Below are 23,888 nucleotides of genomic sequence, written 5' to 3' on the forward strand. Positions count from 1 at the left end.
TTACATCAAATTGCTTAGACACACAGTGGAAGCCCATATATTTTTGTTGAATGAATAATCTTACCCTCTGAAAAGCAGGCAAAATCCCTCGGCATTGATGACTACTAGTGTGAGAATTAAGCCCTGTGAAGTGAGGATCCCAGGAGATTATTTATTCATGCAGAAGTAAAGAGCTAACTCACTAAATGTTCTCTTTGCCTTATTTTTTAAAATCTTTCCTGTCATTTTCCCCCTCAGCTCAGACAGTTTATCACAAAATTATTTTTTTAATTTTTATTTTATATTGAAACATAGTTGGTTAATGATGTTATGTTAGTTCAGGTATACAGCAAAGTGATTCAGTTATACATATACATGTATCTGTTCTTTTAAAAATTCTTTTCCCATATAGGTTATTACAGAATATTGAGAGTTTCCTGTGCTATACAGTAGGTCCTTGCTGGTTATCTATTTTAAATATAGCAGTGTGTACATGTTAATCCCAAACTCCCCGTCTATCCCTGCCTGCCACCCTTCTGCCCTGGTAATCATAAGTTCATTCTCTAAGTCTGTGAATCTGTTTCTGTTTTGTAAATAAGTTCATTTGTATAATTAAAAAAAATTTTCACATATAAGCAATATCATGTGATATTTATCTTTCTCTGTAAGACTTACTTCACTTACTACTATAATCTTCAGATTTATTCATGTTGCTTCAGATGGCATTGGTTCCTTCTTTTTAATGGCTGAGTAATATTCCATTGTATATGCATATCATATCTACTTTATCCATTCATCTGTTGATAGACATTTAGGTTGCTTCCATGTCTTGGTTATTGTAAGCAGCATTTTAATGAACATTGGTGTACATGTACCTTTTGAGCCATATTTTTCTCAGGATATATGCCCAGAAGTGGAATTACTAGATCATATCAAGATTGCCGGGAGAAATATCAATAACCTCAGATATACAGATGATGCCACCCTTATGGCAGAAAGTGAAGAGGAACTAAAAAGCCTCTTGATGAAAGTGAAAGAGGAGAGTGAAAAAATTGGCTTAAAGCTCAACATTCAGAAAACGAAGATCATGGCATCTGGTCCCATCACTTCGTGGGAAATAGATGGGGAAACAGTGGAAACAGTGTCAGACTTTATTTTTCTGGGCTCCAAAATCACTACAGATGGTGACTGCAGCCATGAAATTAAAAGACGCTTACTCCTTGGAAGGAAAGTTATGACCACCCTAGATAGCATATTCAAAAGCAGAGACATTACTTTGCCAACAAGATCTGTCTAGTCAAGGCTATGGTTTTTCCAGTGGTCATGTATGGATGTGAGAGTTGGACTGTGAAGAAAGCTGAGCACCAAATAATAGATGCTTTTGAACTGTGGTGTCGGAGAAGACTCTTGAGAGTCCCTTGGACTGCAAGGAGATCCAATCACTCCACCCTAAAGGAGATCAGTCCTGGGTGTTCATTGGAAGGACTGATGTTGAAGCTGAAACTCCAATACTTTGGCCACCTCATGCAAAGAGTTGACTCATAGGAAAAGACCCTGATGTGAGGAGGGATTGGGGGCAGGAGGAGAAGGGGATGACAGAGGATGAGATGGCTGGATGGCATCACTGACTCGATGGACATGAGTTTGGGTAAACTTCAGGAGTTGGTGTTGGACAGAGAGGCTGGGGTTGGAAAGAGTTGGACACAACTGAGCGAATGAACTGAACTGATGGTAGTTCTATTTTTAATTTTTAAGGAACCTCCGTATTGTTCTCCATAATGGCTGTACCAATTTACATTCCACCAACAGTGTAGGAGGGTTCGGTTTCCTCCGCACCTCCTTCAGCATATTTTGTTTTTGGATTTTTGGTGGTGATGGCCTACTGACTGATATGAGGTAACATCTCATCATAGTTTTGAGTTAAATTCTCTAATAGCTAGCAATGTTGAGCATCTTTTCATGTGCTTCTTGGCCTTTTGTGTGTCTTTTTTGTATAGATATCTATGCATTTATGTCTTCTGCCCATTTTTTTTAATTGTTTTTTTTTTTTCATGATATTGAGCTGCATGAGCTGTTTTTAAATTTTGATGACTAATCCTTTGTTGTTGGCATCATTTGCAAATATTTTCTCCTATTCTGTGGAATTTTTTTTTTTAGTTTATTTATGGTTTCTGTTGCTGTGCAAAAGCTTTTGAGTTTAATTGGGTCCCATTAGTTTTTTTTTTTTTTCATTCTCATTACTCTAGGAGATGGTGTGAAAAAGATATTCTGCATTTTATGTCAGAGTTCTGCCTATGTTTTCCTGTAAGAGTTTTATAGTATTTGGTCTTACATTTAGGTCTTTAATCCATTTGAATTTATTTTTCTGTATGTTGTTAAAGAATGTTCTAATTGCATTTTTTTTACATGTAGCTGTCCAGTTTCCTCAGCACCATTTATTGACGAGAATGTCTTTCCTTCACTATATAGTCATTTGTCCTTTGTCTTAGATTAATGACCATAGGTGTGTGGATTTATTTCTGAGCTTTCTATCCTGTTCCATTGATCTATATTTCTATTTTTGTACCAGCACCATACTGTCTCAGTTACTGTAGCTTTGTACTCCGGTCTGAGGTCAAAAAGTCGGATTCCTCCAGCTCTGTTATCCTTTCTCAAGATTGCTTTGGCTACGCATAGTCTTTTGTGTTTCCATATAAATTTCAAGAATTTTCTTCCTGTATTAAATGTGAAAAAACAGGATGGTTTATCAGTACAACATGGTTATTTACCCTTGTGATTACGTGCCTGACTGGGAGCTGTGATGTGCTGCTGATGCCCAGCATCACAACAGAGTATCTTACCATGTATCACTAGCCTGGGAAAAGATTATAATTAAAAATTCAAAGTATGGTTTCTACCAAATGAATATTTCTTTCATGCAGTTGTAAAGTTGAAAAATCACAGGTCAAACTACCATTAAGTCATGGGCAGTCAATACTTAATATTGCAGCATTTGACAATAAAGCATAAAATTGGGGAAAAAAAACCAAAATAGAAAAAGACCTCCACATTACTGCTCAAACATCGCCATTTAAAGTATTTTTATACTTTTTTGTATTGTTTTCTGAAGACTGGATTTAACTTTTCTGCACGTGTTGTATTTACAATATTATACTATACTAATTCACTAAGTTCTTATCAGCCATTTCCCATAAATACTTCCTAATTGTGGCTCAGCAGGAAAGAATCAGCCTGCCAATGCAGGAAAATTCCTTGTAGAAGGAAATGGCAACCCACTCCAGTATTCTTGCCTGGGAAATCCCATGGACAAGGAGCCTGGAGGGCTACAGCCTACGGGGTTGCAAAGAGTTGGACACAACTTAGCGACTAAACAACAACTATACTTATTCACTAAGTTATCAGCCTTTTCCCATAAGCTCATCCTAATAGCTGAATATTATTCAGCTGTAGAGGCACAAGGGGAATTTCCCCCACTTTCACTCAATAGCATATATATGTATATATATAAAATTCTGTTACAACAAATTAATAATGATGAAGAATGTAAGTTTTGGACTTAGAGAGACTTGGTTGAATCTCTGCTTTCTGAGTTGTTATTAGACTGCATTACTGGTAAATTGTTATCTGTTCTCTCCAGGCCTTAGTTTTCTATTCTGTAAAACAGATGAAATAGTAATGGCTCATATAATGTTATAATGAAGACTAAAAAAGAAAGTGTATATAAAATGCTTAACTTGGAAGCTTACATATGATAACCTAACATCAGGAGACACCATGGCATAACAATTTATAGTATGGTTTCTGGAGTCATAGTTCTTTAATTCAACCTGGTTCCAACACTCTTAACTGTTTGGTAAACTTACTTACTCAATCAAGGCTTAGTCACCTCATTTATAAAAAGATACTGATGGTGTACTTGAGGCTGTACAATTCTTTTTTTTTTTTTTGGAGTTTTAATTAAAAAAATTTTTTTTATTTTGATAAAGGATGTACACAGGTGTACACGTGTGTGGGGGAGCACATGTACACCCAAGGCTGTACAATTCTTGAATGGCTAAAGTGGAAGTTAATTTCAGGCACATTGCAAGTTAGCTGAATTTAGTAGAAATGCAGACAATAATTTACTTGATTATCATGATACCTATATAAAGACTTTAATCTTAAATTTCCTCAATGAAAACCTTCTCAGTAAGTATATGAAACTTGTTCTCAGTCATGTCTTTTATGAAATTAGTATTAACCAAAACTCATGAATAGTTCTTCCTATAGAAGCGTCCTGTGGAAGACTGGTTTTATTAATTATATATCTCTAGTCTACTATAGAAAATGAACATATGCAGTATGCTTAATGCTGTTGTTTAGTCACTAAGTCATGTCTGACTACTTTGTGAGCCCATGGACTGTAGCTCACTAGACTCTTTTCTCCTTGGGATTTCCCAGGTAAGATAATTGGAGTAGGTTGCCATTTCCTTCCCTAGGGAATCTTTCTGACCCAGGTATCAAACTTGGAGATAATTGCATACTATTAGGCTAAAAATAAAAGCACTTTGTATGGAAACTTATATAATAATGATTTGATTTTTGAAAGATAATGAAAAAATCCTTATATATAATTAAATATGTGTATATAATTAGGATCTTGGAGAATAGTATGAAGCACGCACACTAGGTCGTTATTACTGTTGATCTAGTAGAGATGGGATGTGTGAAAACTAGATTGTGGGTGAAGTGATGGTAGTAGGGAGTGGGAAGGAAAAAATTAAGGAGTCTGTCATAAAAACAGCATGTACAATATCTGATTGTATAAAACTTATATGAGTGTGTGTATGTGTATAAAATAATACATGAAAGATTGTTCACTTAAATATTAATGGTGTTTACCTGAGGGTGATGGGTTTAGATAACTTTTAATTTTAAATATTTTAATACTTTTTCTCTTGCTTGATAACTATAATAATAAGCATTTATTATATATTGAGAAAAGATCCAGCTACTTTTTTTCTGGTTCTGGCTATGAGAGCCAAGTCATTTTCTGGTTTTTTCCCTTCCCATCTCATTTTTAAAAGTTGACGTACTGTTGATTTATAATATCAGTTTCAGGTGTACAACATCATGATTGGGTATTTTTAATATAATATACTCCATGTAAAATTGTTATAAAATATTGGCTATACTCCTTGTGCTGTACAATGTATTCTTGTCGCTTATTTTATACATAGTAGTTTGTACCTATTAATACCCTACCCCTTCCCTCTCTTCACTGGTAACCACTAGTTTGTTCTCCAAATGCATGAATGTGTTTCTGTTTTTTTGCATTCATTCAAAATATTCATTCATTTGTTTTAGTTTTGGGATTCCAGATATATATGATAATACTCAGTATTTGTCTTTCTCTGAGTTATTATGCATAATATCCTCCAGGTCCATCTATGTTGTTATAAATGACAAAATTTCATTCTATTTTTAGCTGAATAGTATTCTATTCTATACACACACACACACACACACCTTCTATCTTCTTTATTCATTCATCTGTACATCATAAACACTTAGGCTACTACCATATCATGGCTCATGTAAATATTGCTGCCAAGAACATTTGGGTGAATTTATGTTTTTGAATTAGTGTTTTCATTTTCTTCAGATAAACACCCAGGAGTAGAATCGCAAGATCATATGGTAGTTCAATTTTTTAGTTTTTGAGACTCCCTCCATACTGTTTTCTATAGTGGCTGCACCAGTTTATACTCCTACCAACAGTGTACAAATGTCCCCATGTCCTGGCCACCATTGATTATTTATCTTTTGGATATTTATCTTTTGGAACCAGTTCATTACATATCCAGTACTAACTGTTGCTTCTGGACCTGCATACGGGTTTTGCAGGAGGCAGGCCAGGTGGTCTGGTATTCCCATCTCTTTAAGAATTTTCCAGAGTTTGTTGCGATCCACACAGTCAAAGGCTTTGGCATAGTCAATGAAGCAGAAGTAGGTGTTCTTCTGGAATTCTCTTGCTTTTTCTATGATCCAGTGTATGTTGTCAATTTGATCTCTAGTTCCTCTGCCTTTTCTAAGTCCAGCTTGAACATCTGAAAGTTCTTGATTCATGAACCTGTTGAAGCCTGGCTTGAAGAATTTTGAGCATTACTCTGCTAGCATGTGAAGTGAGTGCAGTTGTGCAGTAGTTTGAACAATGAGTGAAATGTGCAGTAGTTTTACAGTGTAATCTGTAAAAATACTGGATTTCTATGCTGTACACCTGAAACTGATATAAGATTGCAAATCAACTATATACCAATGAAAAAATGGCCTAAATCTGTTCTCTGTGGTTTTGCTTTTTCATATCTTACTGTAAGTAAACTCCCCTTCCCCTCCCCCCAACCCTCGCCTCTGCCCCAAGAATCTGGAGCTGCCTGCATTGAAAAAAAGCGGATCTACTTCCTAGATTTGCATTTGTACCAGTCCCTGTGTTCACTGTTCTTTGTTTTGTAGGTTTTTGCATATTTATGGTATAAGATCATCTTCTGAAACTGAGAATAGTAATGAGAATGTCTGGAATTTAACTATAAAAGACAAGAATCTCTGACTGTGGTCATGACTAAACAGCTTGCATTAAACTAATCATTCTACAAAAAATAACTATAAAACCTTGACAAAATACATAAGAAGAACATTCTAAGGCACTAGAAAGCAGTTAACACAGAAAAGACTTCATGGGATACAATTCCAAGAAGGGAGCAACAAGGAGATGAGTTCCACATTCATCTTGGGGGTTTTCCCCTGAGAAATAGCAATCAGTAGGGCAGGAAAATGTAGATAGGAAGGCATATGGGAAAGATTGGGGTGAAGGAAGAATACTGTCTCAGCAAAAAGCAGTAGATTCTCCTCAGACTGAACTGAGGAAATAAAGGTTTGGTGCTATGGCCAGTAAGGCACTTGGGGTTTGAGAAACAAATTCTGGAAAAGGAGGACCACAGAGAAGGAAGATCAAAGGGTACTATAATCTCCTTTCAAGGCATTTTTTATTTCTCAGCTAGCCATTTAGATACAAGATGAGATTTTTAAAAAATCTAGCAGAAAGCAGAAATTGGGAGTCTAAAGAGCTGAGCAGATGTTTTAGGAGTCATGATTTTTCAGAGTACAAAAATAGGAATTCAGGGATTGCTAAGGTGGAGGTATCCTAAAAACAGTCCAGGTTTGCAGCTGAGATCTCAGAAAGGTCATATTCCCGAGTAAGAGTCACATCCCAGAAATAAGAGCAAAAGTGGGTTAGGTTATTTTTACAACATGAATCCTTAAATGGGATCAAACTGATCTGTTTTTACTCTATCTGCTACTTGAGGAAAATTTAACCTTTGTTGCATTACTATATCCATTGTCTTTACAATGTCAAAAATATAATGTGCAGCATTCAATGAAAAATATGGAAGCATATGAAGAAACAGGACAAATGATCAGGAACCAAGAGAAGAAAAAATCAACAGACAACATGCTCACAAGATACTGAAATTTTGGTCAATACTCTAATGAAAAATTTTCTGAAAATGTTTTTAAGCTGAAAATAAGTTAAATAGAATATTTATAAAAGTTTGCAAATTAGTAAATAAAAATTTGGGCTCTACTTGCTAAAGAGTCTTTTTGGTTAATAGTTTTATAGTCTCAGAAATTTCTTCAGGGCCTTTTTCATATCTTTGTTCCTAAGACTATAGATTATTGGATTAAGAAGTGGGGTGACAACAGAATAAAACAGAGTCACAGTCATCTGCATTCTAGCACCATGCTCAGATGCTGGGCTCCCATACATGACCACTACTGAACCATAGAACAGTGAAACCACAGTCAGATGAGACCCACACGTGGAGAAAGCCTTCCTTCGTCCAGCTGTTGAAGGAACTTTCAATACAGCTTTTATGACCAAAGCATAAGACCCCATGATGAAGAGAAAAAGAATGATGAGGGGAATAGGACATAGAGTGGAGAAGACAAGCTCCATCACAGGAGCTTTTTTGCAGGTGAGTGCTAGAAGAGGACCTGGGTCACACAGGAAATGGTCAATGATCCCAGATCCACAGAAAGACATTTGGGAGATGATAATGATGGGAATCAAAAACCAGAGAAAACCAAGTACCCAGCAGCTGATCACAAAATTGGTGCAGAGACATCCAGTCATGATGGTGGGGTACTGTAGAGGTCGGCAGATGGCAAGGTATCGATCAAATGCCATAATAGCTAAGAAAAAGCATTCTGTAGAACCCAAGGAGAAGAAAAAGTAGAACTGGAGAAAGCACCCAGAGAAGGAGATGAGCTTGTCATCAGAGAGGAAGTTTGCCAACATGTTGGGGACAGTGGAGGTGACATACCAGATCTCCAGGAAGGAGAAGTTGGTGAGCAGGATGTACATGGGGGTGTGGAGTCTCTGATCCCAGCGCACAGCACAGATGATAGAACCGTTGCCCATGAGGGTCAGGAGGTAGAGAGCAGAGAAGAGCATAAAGAGGAGAATCTGCCCCTCCCTGGGGCAAGGGAAGCCCAGGAGGATGAAGCCAGTGATGGTGCTGGAGGTGTTGGGGGTGTTGGAGATTTTCATGGATCTGGGAGCTGTGAAAGGACCAGCAAATATCAAATGAGTTTGTATAGACATGAGGACTCAGATTTATACTTAAATCATCTTGGGAAAGATATAAGGACTTGCATGCCTGAGTGCTAAGTCACTTTAGTCATGTCCAACTCTTTACAACCCTAGGAACTGTAGCCCACCAGGTTCCTCTGTCCACAGAATTCTCTAGGCAAGAATACTAGGATGGGTTGCCATGCTGTCCTCCAGGCGATCTTCCCAACCCAGGGATCGAACCCACATCTTTTATGTCTCCTGCATTGACCGGCAGGTTCTTTACCACTAATGCCACTTGGGAAGCCCATAAGGACTTATGTATCAATAATTTTTTTCTTGAAAGATGAAATATTGACCTGGGTTTCCTCTTTATTCTCATTTATATTTTCATCCTGGATTCCAGAAAATTTCTGGTCAGAATAGATAAACCCTTCTAGCAAAGTGTTGTAGTGGTATTTGAAGATTATATAGACTTGATAGAGAATATACATATAAGTGTATTACCTTTAGGGCTTCCCAGGTGGCGCTAGTGGTAAAGAACCCATCTGCCCATGCAGGAGACATAAGAGACAAAGGCTCAATCCTAGGGTCAGGAAGATCCCCTGGTGGAGGGCATGGCAATCCACTCCAGTATTCTTGCCTGGAGAATCTTCATGGATAGAGAAGCCTGGTAGGCTACAGTCCATAGGGTCACAAAGAGTCAGACACGACTGAAGTGACTTAGCATGCATGCATATAACTATTACATTTAATAGAGTCTATCTATCAATCTATCTACCAACCAACCTACTGGTCTATTGTCACAAAAGTGGAATGAATTTATTCCACTTTTCAAAGAGGTGACATCATTGCATTTGTGCCCATGAACAGTATGAAAAGGCAAAATGATAGGATACTGAAAGAGAAACTCCCCAGGTCAGTAGGTGCCCAATATGCTACTGGAGATCAGTGGAGAAATAACTCCAGAAAGAATGGAGGGATGGAGCCAAAGCAAAAAGAATACCCAGCTGTGGATGTGACTGGTGATAGAAGCAAGGTTCAATGCAATAAAGAGCAATATGCATAGGAATCTGGTATGTCAGGTCCATGAATCAAGGCAAATTGGAAGTGGTCAAACAAGAGATGGCAAGAATGAATGTCGACATTCTAGGAATCAGCGAACTGAAATGGACTGGAATGGGTGAATTTAACTCAGATGACCATTATATCTACTACTGCGGGCAGGAATCCCTCAGAAGAAATGGAGTAGCCATCATAGTCAACAAAAGAGTCCGAAATGCAGTACTTGGATGCAATCTCAAAAATGACAGAATGATCTCTGTTCGTTTCCAAGGCAAACCATTCAATATCACAGTAATCCAAGTCTATGCCCCAACCAGTAACACGGAAGAAGCTGAAGTTGAACGGTTCTATGAAGACCTACAAGACCTTTTAGAACCAACACACAAAAAAGATGTCCTTTTCATTATAGGAGACTGGAACGCAAAAGTAGGAAGTCAAGAAACACCTGAAGTAATGGGCAAATTTGGCCTTGGAATACGGAATGAAGCAGGGCAAAGACTAAGAGAGTTTTGCCAAGAAAATGCACTGGTCATAACAAACACCCTCTTCCAACAACACAAGAGAAGACTCTATACATGGACATCACCAGATGGTCAACACCAAAATCAGATTGATTATATTCTTTGCAGCCAAAGATGGAGAAGCTCTATACAGTCAGCAAAAACAAGACCAGGAGCTGACTGTGGCTCAGACCATGAACTCCTTATTGCCAAATTCAGACTGAAATTGAAGAAAGTAGGAAAAACCACTAAACCATTCAGGTATGACCTAAATCAAATCCCTTATGATTATACAGTGGAAGTGAGAAATAGATTTAAGGGCCTAGATCTGATAGACAGAGTGCCTGATGAGCTATGGAATGAGGTTCGTGACATTATACAGGAGACAGGGATCAAGACCATCCCCATGGAAAAGAAATGCAAAAAAGCAAAATGGCTGTCTTGGGAGGCCTTACAAATAGCTGTGAAGAGAAGCGAAAAGCAAAGGAGAAAAGGAAAGATATAAGCATCTGAATGCAGAGTTCCAAAGAATAGCAAGAAGAGATAAGAAAGCCTTCTTCAGCGATCAATGCAAAGAAATAGAGGAGAACAACAGAATGGGAAAGACTAGAGATCTCTTCAAGAAAATCAGAGATACCAAAGGAGCATTTCATGCAAAGATAGGCTCGATAACGGACAGAAATGTTATGGACCTAACAGAAGCAGAAAATATTAAGAAGAGATGGCACAAATACACAGAAGAACTGTACAAAAAAGGTCTTCACAACCCAGATAATCATGATGGTGTGATCACTGACCTAGAGCCAGACATCCTGGAATGTGAAGTCAAGTGGGCCTTACAAAGCATCACTACGAACAAAGCTAGTGGAGGTGATGGAATTCCAGTTGAGCTATTCCAAATCCTGAAAGATGATGCTGTGAAAGTGCTGAACTCAATATGCCAGCAAATTTGGAAAACTCAGCAGTGGCCACAGGACTGGAAAAGGTCAGTTTCATTCCAATCCCAAAGAAAGGCAATGCCAAAGAATGCCCAAACTACCGCACAATTGCACTCATCTCACACGCTAGTAAAGTAATGCTTAAAATTCTCCAAGCCAGGCTTCAGCAATATGTGAACCATGAACTTCCTGATGTTCAAACTGGTTTTAGAAAAGGCAGAGGAACCAGAGATCAAATTGCCAACATCTGCTGGATCATGGAAAAAGCAAGAGAGTTCCAGAAAAACATCTATTTCTGCTTTATTGACTATGCCAAAGCCTTTGACTGTGTGGATCACAATAAACTGTGGAAAATTCTGAAAGAGATGGGAATACCAGACCACCTGACCTGCTTCTTGAGAAATTTGTATGCGGGTCAGGAAGCAACAGTTAGAACTGGACATGGAACAACAGACTGGTTCCAAATAGGAAAAGGAGTACGTCAAGGCTGTATATTCTCACCCTGCTTATTTAATTTATATGCAGAGTACATCATGAGAAACGCTGGACTGGAAGAAACACAAGCTGGAATCAAGATTGCTGGGAGAAATATCAATAACCTCAGATATGCAGATGACACCACCCTTATGGCAGAAAGTGAAGAGGAACTCAAAAGCCTCTTGATGAAGGTGAAAGTGGAGAGTGAAAAAGTTGGCTTAAAGCTCAACATTCAGAAAACGAAGATCATGGCATCCGGTCCCATCACTTCATGGGAAATAGATGGGGAAACAGTGGAAACAGTGTCAGACTTTATTTTTTGGGGCTCCAAAATCACTGCAGATGGTGATTGCAGCCATGAAATTAAAAGACGCTTACTCCTTGGAAGGAAAGTTAGGACCAACCTAGATAGCATATTGAAAAGCAGAGACATTACTTTTCCAACAAAGGTTCATCTAGTCAAGGCTATGGTTTTTCCTGTGGTCATATATGGATGTGAGTGTTGGACTGTGAAGAAAGCTGAGTGCCGAAGAATTGATGCTTTTGAACTGTGGTGTTGGAGAAGACTCTTGAGAGTCCCTTGGACTGCAAGGAGATCCAACCAGTCCATTCTGAAGGAGACCAGCCCTGGGATTTCTTTGGAAGGACTGATGCTAAAGCTGAAACTCCAGTACTTGGCCACCTCATGTGAAGAGTTGACTCATTGGAAAAGACTCTGATGCTGGGAGGGATTGGGGGCAAGAGGAGAAGAGGATGACAGAGGATGAGATGGCTGGATGGCATCACTGACTCGATGGACGTGAGTCTGAGTGAACTCTGGGAGTTGGTGATGGACAGGGAGGCCTGGCATGCTGCGATTCATGGGGTCGCAAAGAGTCAGACACGACTGAGCGACTGATCTGATCTGATCTGATGTTGCACATTTATACATTATCTTACAGGGTTCTGATTGATATCAAGATCAATGTGCAAGATTATTTAACAAAAGTATTCTCATTTAGAACAACAGAAAAAGACATGTTGCAGATATGCAAACTTCAAAAGGTACTCTGCCTTGAGATGCTCCAAGTAGTTACTGGACAGACCTATGTTGCCATGTAACATAAATTAATGGAACTTTTTTTTTTTAATGGAACTTTTTGAGTTACTTTTTCATGTGACTTTTGAAGCAGCCTTTATTTCAAACTAAATGATTTAAATTATTAATTTCATAATGTTTTACACTAATCATCTGTAATCATCAGATAACAACCATCAGATCAACTAGGGGAAATTAGCCTTGATTTCTATTGTGTTAAAAAGGCAATCCTAGTCATTCACAGTGGACAAGTGTGTAAGAATTATTAACAGAGCATGTAAAACAGGTCTATACTTACCTGGAACAGAGATATGAAAATTTCCAAGCTACAGTTATTGATATATTTCTATCCCAATGATATGAGCTATGAATATTACTGATAACAGGGAATTCTAAATATTTAAAGAGCAGTGGATTTGTAAGGATTCAAAACTAAAATTTTGCTTATCCTCCAGTAACTACTTGGAGCATCTCAAGGCAGAGTAGCTTTTAAAGTTTGCATATCTGCAACATGTCTTTTTCTCTTGTTCTAAGTGAGAATACTTTTGTTAAATAATCTTGCACATTGATCTTGAAATCAATCAGAACCCTGTAAGATAATGTATAAATGTGCAATATAAAGAAAATCTATGTTCCCTACCCCTTGTTCTATTGTAAATCCATATTTTGCATTTTGAAGTTTGACACAGGGACTCAGGAAGTCTAATAATTTCCTACCAGAAATATTCAATTTCTGAGAAACCTCCAGGATCAGGAGCAAAAGGTGGTGGCAGCAAGGTGTCATCCCTTCTCATGTAAAGGTGTGGCTGCTTACATGATGTGTTGGAGGAGGAATACAATTGTGTTGGTTGGAGGCAGGGGAACAAGGCTGTGACAGAGATTCTAATACAATACATATTCTTTAAAAACCCTTTCTGGGTCATTTTAAACAGGATTCCCTGATTCCTATCGTATGAGGGATGCTTGAGGCCAATAAAATTCTTGCAGATCTGCCAGATTGTCTTTTAGAGCATATAACTGGACTGGAATAAGATTTAATGGACTCTATTTGGTGAAGGGGAGAGTGTGTAGGTTCTGGTACCTATACCATGCAATTCCATTTACTATCTTTTTCTCTTTGGCTTTTAAAATCATTTTTCTAGGGGTCCAGTAAATTTCTGAGACCACACATTTATTTTTTTATAAAGGAGATTGAAGGAAGACAGCAGAAAAGTATAATAGCTGAGTGACTTTTAAGTCACTCTGTACCAGTTTCACTCATGATCAATGACAGTAATCATTTACCCTTCTTTTTTTTGCTTCTTACCCTGGCTTTTGTAGTGTATTTACAAAGTTATATTAGTCGCATGAGCCCATTGATTAGTATAGAATAAAATTAGGGACACAAAAGAATAATTCTGCTATGTGAAAAGGTTCTTACTGAGTTCTAAGTATTTTAGAATCTAAAGATAAATCTAGATTTGCCAGCCGGGATTAACCCTAACTTTGCCAGAATCCTTTGCTCCACATTAACACTGCAGGCTGATGCTCATTATGAAATGTCCTAACAAAGTCTGTGTCTGTGCAAAAAAAAGCATGTCTATAATTCTTGTACCGATTCAGAGGAAAGTATTATGATCAATTAAAAACAATTGTTAAGTATTTTTGACCGAGTTTGTTTTGCTGGTGTTCCTGAAATTTCATTTTAGGAGTAAGCATCTGCTCAACAATCATATAATTGACCTCTTCAATTGAATGCTGAATAACTTTTTTGGTGACATTTATGTCAGTGTAGTTTTTCTCCATTATGTAACCCTCACATTGATTCCATCAGAAATTATTGTTAGTTTTTCTCGTGTCTAACACTCTCTTATTTAAGCTATCATCTTTCCTTCCCTGGATCACTGTGATACTGTTCTCACTGGCTCCTGCCTCTAGATAGTGTGTTATCCCTGTCATGGCCAGAGTGCTCTTTAAAAAAGAAAGTCAGATCAGTCCCTTTGCTTGTGCACATACTTCAGTTAGCTTCCCAAAGCACTGAAAATAAAATCTTCAAACCACACTATTAGATGACCCCTTGTAACATTTCCAACCTCATCTCATGACTGTATTAATCAATCATATACATACTGTATCTCTCAAACACATACATACACACACACAAAACATTCTGTTTTGCAAAGGACTCTGAAGTTTGAATTTAATATAACTCTGATGTGTTATATTAGCACAGTTTCTGACTAAGAGAAAGTTAGTCTTCTATTGATTTTTTAATTTAAATTCAAAATATAAGAATTCTTTTTTTTATTTTATTTTATTTTTAAACTTTACAATATTGTATTGGTTTTGCCAAAATATCGAAATGAATCCGCCACAGGTATACACGTGTTCCCCATCCTGAACCCCCCTTCCTCCTCCCTCCCCATACCATCCCTCTGGGTCGTCCCAGTGCACCAGCCCCAAGCATCCAGTATCGTGCATCGAACCTGGACTGGCGACTCGTTTCATACATGATATTATACATGTTTCAATGCCATTCTCCCAAATCTTCCTCTTAGCTCACTGTCTATACAAGAATGGGCAGCAGGCCAGACCTGGACCACTGGCCATCATTTGCTGACTCCTGTTCCATGCATTTTTAAGGATAGGAAAGCAACGGTCATCACTAAACTGTGGAGCAATAGAAGCTCCTTGGTCCAGCAAGAATCTTACTAGATAGAAAGGGAGGAGACCACTAGAGGCAGCTAGAATCAGCCTAGTCTTCTCAGGGAGCACCTTTGGGCCAGCTTTAGCTTAATTAAAAAGATGAGCTTCCAAAGCCATTTGCCTCTTTCTCTCTCTGTCTCTACACACACACACACACACACACATACACACACACACACATACACTCATGCATGCACAGCTTCCCTCTTCCCCACAGTACTTCAGTAATATAACACTGGCCTTCTTTCAGTTTCTAGAAATAGCCAAGTACTTTTCTGACCCAGGGTCTTTGTTCTTGTTGTCCTCCATGGTCATTCGTAATTAGTTCTCAGCACAGTATGAAGAAGATAGTATACATTTGTAATTTTTTTTGAAAGAAATGATTGTCCTTACTGTTACCAACATAGAGAATATAAATAGATAATATGGAGATATCTACCAATTACTTTCTTTGAGCTTCAAAGAGCCAGTGAGATGAAGTTTTCGGAAATAAATTATATAAGAAACGGCTCCAAATGATCTGAGACTATGAGAGTATTGGCCCAGACATGAGAGGACTCCATTCAAAGGAAGTAATGGGAGCTAAGGTTCTGTGTGGAACAACATGTCCCACCCTAGTTGGCAAACTCTGTATTGCTAGAGATAATAATGGTCTCCAGCTGTAGATGTCAAAATAGGAGATAGGGAGGGTAGGATGGAAATTCCAGGTTTAGCATCATGACAGAGTTGCTTAGTGGCTCTAGTGGAGTCCTACTGTCTATAAACTTTGGTTTCTTTATGTGAAAAGGGAGTAGGGTTATATAATTTTTAATGACCTTTCATTATAACATGCTTACTCCTACTCCAAGTATACTACAAGTACACATGATATGAAGGTTTTATAGATCTTTTTTTTAAATTTTATTTTATTCTTAAACTTTAAAATATTGTATTAGTTTTGCCAAATATCGAAATGAATCTGCCACAGGTATACCCGCGTTCCCCATCCTGAACCCTCCTCCCTCCTCCCTCCCCTACCCTCCCTCTGGGTCGTCCCAGTGCACCAGCCCCAAGCATCCAGTACCGTGCATCGAACCTGGACTGGTGACTCGTTTCATACATGATATTATACATGTTTCAATGCTATTCTCCCAAATCTCCCCACCCTCTCCCTTTCCCACAGAGTCCATAAGACTGATCTATACATCGGTGTCTCTTTTGCTGTCTCGTACACAGGGTACTAGAGGTGATACTTTATTTACATTTATGTCTCAGATGAGAAAATCCATTAGTTTGTCACGTTTACACGAGGCAAAAATATCCAGGTGATTCCCTCTAGGGCAATTCTACCTTGAGAGTCTGACAAAGCTGCCTTAGAAAATAAGAAAAGTGTGAAAAAATGATTCTTTGTGTTTCCTCACCATTTCATGCTCAACATAACTATAAATTGTCACTGGGTGAAAAAAGATATTTTGAATAAAACATATCATTTGTTACTCACCTTTTATTACTTCACTCCTTTGTACAGAAGAGCTGTGGTGTTCATCTGACACAAGGGGAAGCTGGAGCTGTCCAGAGAGGCAGGACAGTTCCCCTGAATTAGCTGCAGAAAGCTCTGTGGCAGAGGGAGTGGGAATATGCATACAGTGGTGTCAAAGTTGTGTTGTGTATGCAGGATGTTTCGACTGAGTTTATTAACAAAGCCAAGCAAGATAAACTACTCCCTGACCTCCATGCTATCTTGGAAAGGTTGGGTTAAACCCAATCTAGATTCGCCAGATTCTCAGATGTAATATATAAGATGAAGGAAAGATATTTCTCTGAAATTTTGCTTTTCCCCCAGGGCTAGGCCACAAAGGCACAATGGGGTAGAGGCATCATGTCCTGCTCTCACAATAGCACAGCCATCTGCTTCATTTGGTTTGGTCAGGAGATGTCACAGCTGTCCCATTTCTGCAGTGCTTTTGAAAACAAGAAAAACTCTCATTTCTGAGAAGTGGTAGGCAGCTACAGCATAATAGAAGAGCAAAGGATTTGGAGTAAGGAGTTGAGGGTATGATATACAACATACAAACTATTTCTAGTTCTTCCAACTGTAAAATGGGTACAGCAGCTCTTTCACCAAAGTACTGAGGACTCTGGATGATAAAACATGTGGAACCTTGGCTAGGGCCTGACACACTGCAATGCGTAGGAATTTTAGCTGTGTAATGTACAGGTGAAGCGAAGTAAAAGGAAGCCTTACTTAGAGGATAGTAGTTTTCTCATTCTTTTATATTTATTTCTCCTTTCTTGAACAAGAGGACTATCCAGACCTGAAGTTTCTCCTAGTGTCTGGTCTTCCTGGAGAGGAGAGTTGGTCTTCTCTACAGAAACCATCAAGGGGTGAAGGAGTAGAAATTGGGTGAAGATCTTTCTGTGGCTTGCTGAAGGATGCGAAAATTATAAGCAGAGACTCCAAGAGTGAGAATTCATGAGGATCTATTTGCCATTTCCAGAAGGATCTCTGTGTTAGGAGACTGTTCTTACTAGTTATTCCCTTCCTCTGGGACCTGTCTTCTCAGGAGACTGTGGTCCTTCTACCTATGTCTCCCAGTAGAGTAGAAAACATTACTTTTTCCAGCCCCAAACTTGTCAGTGATGGCATGAGAATTCATCAGTCTTTTGCCAATATGAGCCAACTCAGAGTGCCGTTCAAGGGGAAGTCTATTAAAAAAACAGTGTGGTGGCTGTTACGTGGAAGATGTTCCTGGGCCTCTAGTGAGTGCTGTCAATTATGGGTTTGGGGAACAAAGTCTTCTCTGATTCTCCTGAAGGAAGAGATGGGTTGGAGGTATGATGTGACCTCAGCCATAGAGGGCTGTGCAGTTACTCCAGGAATCAATCCCCTTCCAGGACCTCCCTGTTTGTTTTATAGATCTACCCTTTCTCATTTGTGGTTGAGCCCTGTGAGTCTCAAGCAGGTGTCTCAAGCAGGTGTCTTGATGGTTAGCTCAGGTCCAAGAGAAGCCAGAACAGAACATTCCTTAGCTCTAGGGTTGCATCAGGGAGTTGGATCTAAAGCTTCCTCATCTTGACAGAGGTACAGGTGTTTTAGCACAACCCATTTCTTGTCCCTCTGTCCCATTTGTGAAGGAGTTTCAGGTCAATGACTTATCAGGTCGTTTAACTTCCTTGTTTGAACTGCTTTGATGTTTCCCTCTGTTTACAACATGAGATTTGAAATTGGCAAACAAGGACCATTGCAATTCAGCTGTAACTATTGTTACTCTTGTTGTTAAAGTTAATATATATATATATATATTTATAACTTTTTATTATATTGAAGTATAACCGATTAAAAGTGTTGTGATAGTTTCAGACGCGTAGCAAGGGAATCAAGCTATACATATACCTGTATCCATTCTTCCCCAAAGTCCCTTCCTATCCAGGCTGCCACATAATATTGAGCAGAGTTCCCTGTGCTAAACAGTAGGCCCATATTTTATATTTTTCATTTTTTCCCCACTATTTCTTGCAGAAGTCCTTGTGTCACAGTTGGATTAGATTGCTTAGACACACAGTGGAATATCATATATTTCGGTGGGGTGAATAATTTTACCCTCTGAAAAGCAGACAAGAACACTGTGAATTGATGACTACCAATGGGAGAGTTAAGCCCTGTGGAGTGAGGATCCCAGGAGATTAACTTAATCATGCAGAAGGGAGATAACTTATGAAGTGTTCTCTTTGCTTGCTTTCTTTCTTTTTCTCTTTTTTGGTAGCCTCTCCTGTCATGTTTCCCCCAGCTCAAAATATTTTCTCATAGCATTTCTGAAGGTGGTATTAGTACAGTAACAGAGCTCATTGGTTGCTGGTCCCTATTCCCTTTGTATTTTTTCCTCCTTTCCACTTCAGTGCAACTGCAAGCTTCTACATTTGTTTTCCTGAGAGTTTTTTCATAACTGGGAAACCTGCTTTGGCTGCTCATTTTTCATTCTTTCAGGCTGGAAGTTAATGACCTCCACACTTTCTGAAAGACAAATTGGAATTGGAGTATCAGTATCCCAGCTCCTTTGGCAAAATATTGGGATAAGTCTGGAATGTCTAATTGCCTACCTTGGGATCCTCCAGAGGGATTAACTGCATTTACGTCCAATGGGAGTTGGTTTGACTATTTACCCTTTGTCCGAAGACTTCTCTTCCTTATTTGACTTTTCTCTATCAGTCTTCCCTTCATTACCTTAATGAACTCTGCATTGGAATCTTTGTCTCAGGATTTATTTTGGGGACACCAATAAAGACATAGGGGCTGGTATATTTGGTCTAGTCACCATTTGTGACACTTTTTAGATAATCAAGTTTGTATCCAGTTTTAAACAAATTTAAATATTCTTCCATTAAGCTTTCTAACAACTTAAATATTGGTATTGTCAGGTGGGTGCTGTTTGTTATAATGGTTCCTTTAAGAGTACTATCATCAAACAGATTAATTATAAAAAATGTTTAACTCAGTCACAAAAAGGAATGATGTACCAAAATATGCTACAACTTGGGCTACTTTGGGAACTTTATGCTTAGTAAAAGAAGGCAGTCACAAGAAGTCACATATTGTATAATTCCTTCATATGGGCTGTCCAGACTAGGCAAACCCATAGAGACAGGGAGCAGGTTAGTGGCTGCCAGGTTATGTGGGGGGGGTTGAGGAGGCGGGAGTGACTTACTGTAATGGATATGAGGTGTTATTCTGGGGTGATGAACAAGCTTTGAAATTACAGAAGAGTGGTGGCTGCACCACACTGTGAATGCACTAAATACCACTAAATTGTATACATTAAGATGGCTGATTGTATGCTATATGAATTTTGCCTCAATTAAAAAAATTAAATCCTTAAATTTAATCTAAAAAAAAAAAAAGTACTATCATCAAAACACCACCTATCTGCAGTCAGGCCTTTTTACTGTGGAAGATGGAGCATGATTGTAGATTTTCCAGGTAAAGGAATAATGGATTCATGTTACAGGTCACTGATTTTTTTCTCTTAATTGGTTATTAGTAATAAGCTTTCTTATAAGAGAAGTTTCAAAAGATAATATTCCACTGAGGACACCGCTTGATTAACATGCCACTTGTGAGCATAATGCTGTTGCCTCTTCTCTTAGAGAGCCCAGAAGATTGCTGTATGACTCAGTGGCGGATGTCTGAAGTATAGATCCATTTTCTTGTAGAGCATGTGCAGTAGAGACTACTTCATTCTGTAGCCAAGCCAACTGGTTTCTGATAAGCTTTCAAGTCACGTTGTTACAGACCATTTACTAGAACGTCTGTACCACTGGTTAATTCAGTACTATAAACAATTACAGAATGATACCACTACTTTTTTTCATACTCCTGTCTGGTGTCAGGTTACCCGTCATCATTTTCTGGTTTTAAATCGCATATGGTAGGACAGAGGAGCCTGGCGGGCTATAGTCCATGGGGTTGCAAAGAGTTGGACACTACTGAGCACACACACATGGTTGGTTTGAGTAAATCTTTTCCTCGTTTTCTTCATTTTCTTTCCTCCTTTCTCCTTCCCTTTCCCTTTCTCCTTCCCTTTCCCTTTCTCTGTTTCTCTCCTTCCCCTGTCTTGTTCTCTTCCTCCCTCCCTGTCCTTCTTTCTCTTTGTCCTCACTGCCTCACTTTCTCCCCTCTTTTCGTGCCTTCTTCCATGCTCCGTGGGCTTCCCTTGTGGCTCAACTGGTAAGGAATCTGCCTGCAATGTGGGAGACCTGGGTTCAATCCCTGGGTTGGGAAGATCCCCTGGAGAAGGGAAAGGCTACCCACTCCAGTATTCTGGCCTGGAGAATTTCATGAACTGTATGGTCCATGATGTGGCAAAGAGTTGGACACGACTGAGAGACTTTCACTTTCCATGCTGTGTGCTTAGTTGTTCCGTGCCCTAATCTTTGTGACCCCATAGGCTGAGGCCCCCAGGATCCTCTGTCCATGGGGATTCTCCAAGCCACAATACTGGGGTGGGTTGCCATGCCCTCCTCCAGGGGATCCTCCCAATCCAGAGATCGAACCCAGGTCTCCCTCATTGCAGGCAGGTTCTTTACTGTCTGAGCCACCAGGGAAGCCCAAGAATACTGAAGTGGGTAGCTTATCCCTTCTGCAGGGGATCTTCCTGATCCAGGAATGGAAGCGGGGTCTTCTGCATTGCAGGTGGATTCTTTACCAGCTGAGCTACCAGGGAAGCCCTTCTTCTTCCAGACCTACATACATGATATATATTTATACATATTTTCTTCATGCATACATCTGTTGATGGACATTTAAGTTGTTTTCATATCTTAGCTATTGAGAATAGAGCTGCAATGAACATGGTAGTGCAGATGTCTCTTCAAGGTGTGATTTCAGTTTCTTTGGATAAGTAGTCAGAAGAGGGGTTCTTGGGTCATATGGTACTTGTAGTTTTAATTCTTTCAGGAAGCTTTGGATTGTCTGTTGATAGCCCTATCTTTCGTTTATCACTTTATCTCCATCCAATGATTAAAAGAAAGTTAATTTATAAATAAACTTAATAAGTAAATAAGCTTAATGAGTAAATGCACTTAATAAATAAAACACTTCCTCTTTAGATTTGTTGAACTGTGAGTTAAAGACTGCCCATAAACCCCTCTGGTGTAACTTCTCCATTCCCTGCCTAAGCAAAAATATAGAATAATCTTGATAAAAATAAATGCAAATTGGTTAGGATTTAACAGTAATTAGAACAGCTTGTGGATTTTAGAAATGTTAGATTCAATTTTACCTTTTACATAGAGGAGACTGAGGCTCAGAGCATTTTAATCATTTTTTGCAGTGCACAGCTAGTAAATGACAAAACTAGAATTCAAACCTAGGTCATGGGTGTTTGGGTCCATTGCTCTTTGAGCCTATGTCAATGAGTTGTTGGGGCAATGATTGCATTCTTGTGTGTTGCCTGCACAGTTCACAACATATTTATCAATATTCAATCCAACACTCTGTCCTTCTCTGGCTTCTTTTCTCACTTCTGCTTCATTTTCCTACACACAACTGAATGGTACTGGCTCTCTCTTTCTCTGCTAATGACTCGTACCTGAACGTCTGCTGCACTATCCCAGCATGGGTGGCTCTGTGTATTCCAGTGTTCTTGTGTTTGCTCATTCATGTCCTTATGTGCTTAATTCTCAGTTCTCCCTAACAGTATTTATCACTTTCTTTGTGACGTGGACCCACTGATGCCCTGTCCTGTACCCTCATTCCAGTCATAAATTACATATTTCATTCCTTGAGTTCTACATCTAGGAGTTCATTTAAAATGCAGACAATAATCACATCATGATATTGGTTTATTCTGTAGTGAAATCAATCTCAAACCCTGTAATCTCTAACCTACTCAACAATAATCTGGATCTTACAGATCTTTGTGGAATGAGAATTAATCAGAGCTCATGAATTGCCTTTGGATAGCCCTGTAGTTAACACCACCTTTTTCTGGTGTATGGGATTATAAGCTCTTTTGACAATCCAAATTGATTAATTTTTATTCTTTATAAATCTCTAGCTATTAGTACAAGGAAAAAATGTTCAGTATGTGTAATAAAATTTTAGTAAAGATACTATGAGCACAAAATGAAATAGTAGAGAAAAATATTTGCAACACAATTGACAGATAAATTGTTAATATCTAAAATAAATTAAAAAAATTTTCTTGAGCAAAATATGAAAAATTAAAAATGGATAAGGATGCTAACAAGCAAAAAGTAGAGAAAATCCACTGGCCAACGTCATAAGGAAAAAAATGCTCAATTATCACTAGTAAAAGAAGTGGACTGTCTCTTTTAACCCACCAAACTGGCAAAATTTAAAGTAATTGTGTTAGCTCCTAAGGGTGAATGGGTACTTATACTAATAGTGGAAACGTGATTGTGCATAGCCTTGAGTGAAAGCAATCTAACAATATCTAAATATTAAGTGTACTGATCTTTGATCCAAAAATATCAATACATTCCTAGAACTCTATCTTATAAAAATAAAGGTATAAGTAGTTTAGAATAAGGGCTTCCCTGGTGGCTCAGATGGTAAAGAACCTGCGTGCAATGTGGCAGATCTGGGTTGGATCCCTGGATTGGGAAAATCGTCTGGAGGAGGGCCTGGAGACCCACTCCAGTTTTCTTGCCTGGAGAATCCCCATGGACAGAGGAGCCTGGGAGACTACAGTCCATGGGGCCACAAAGAGTTGTGTGAATGTGTGTATAAGCATACAATTACATGTGCACTAAGATTAATGTGGAAGGATACACATTAGATTATTCATACTGATTATTTAACTAGAGTGTGAGGTAATTGTGGAGAGAAGTGGGGAAAGAATAAAGGTAACAAGAGAGGAAAAGAACAAGTACATGTACGCCCACGTACGCCCATGGCTGATCCGTGTCAATACACAGCAAAAACCTCTACAGCTTTGTAAAGTAATTAGCCTCCAATTAAAATAAATAAATAAATTTTTAAAAATTAAAAAAAAATGAAGATGCTGCACAGAGAGACAACTTGTCTGTTACGACCATATATGTAAAATTATATGTGTGTA

General features: G+C 38.6%; 1 protein-coding gene across 2 annotated transcripts; it reads right to left on the bottom strand.

Moving 5' to 3' along the window:
* Positions 1 to 1,278: 1,278 nt before the first annotated feature.
* OR11G2C (olfactory receptor family 11 subfamily G member 2C) lies at positions 1,279 to 10,963 on the bottom strand. Of its 2 annotated transcripts, XM_059890796.1 has the most exons (3): positions 10,950 to 10,963; positions 7,648 to 8,534; positions 1,279 to 1,356 (listed from the first exon to the last, which is right to left on the bottom strand). In XM_059890796.1, the coding sequence occupies exons 1-3, from the start codon at positions 10,961 to 10,963 to the stop codon at positions 1,301 to 1,303; spliced, it is 957 nt and encodes a 318-aa protein (XP_059746779.1). In that variant the 3' UTR covers positions 1,279 to 1,300. The 2 variants fall into 2 exon arrangements, with proteins under 2 accessions (XP_059746779.1, XP_005211594.3); XM_005211537.5 differs by lacking the exon at positions 10,950 to 10,963 and having other exon boundaries at positions 7,648 to 8,581.
* Between the last annotated feature and the right edge of the window lie 12,925 nt (positions 10,964 to 23,888).

This window comes from Bos taurus, chromosome 10 (genome assembly GCF_002263795.3).
Source record: "Bos taurus isolate L1 Dominette 01449 registration number 42190680 breed Hereford chromosome 10, ARS-UCD2.0, whole genome shotgun sequence".
NCBI classification, from domain to species: Eukaryota; Metazoa; Chordata; class Mammalia; order Artiodactyla; family Bovidae; genus Bos; species Bos taurus.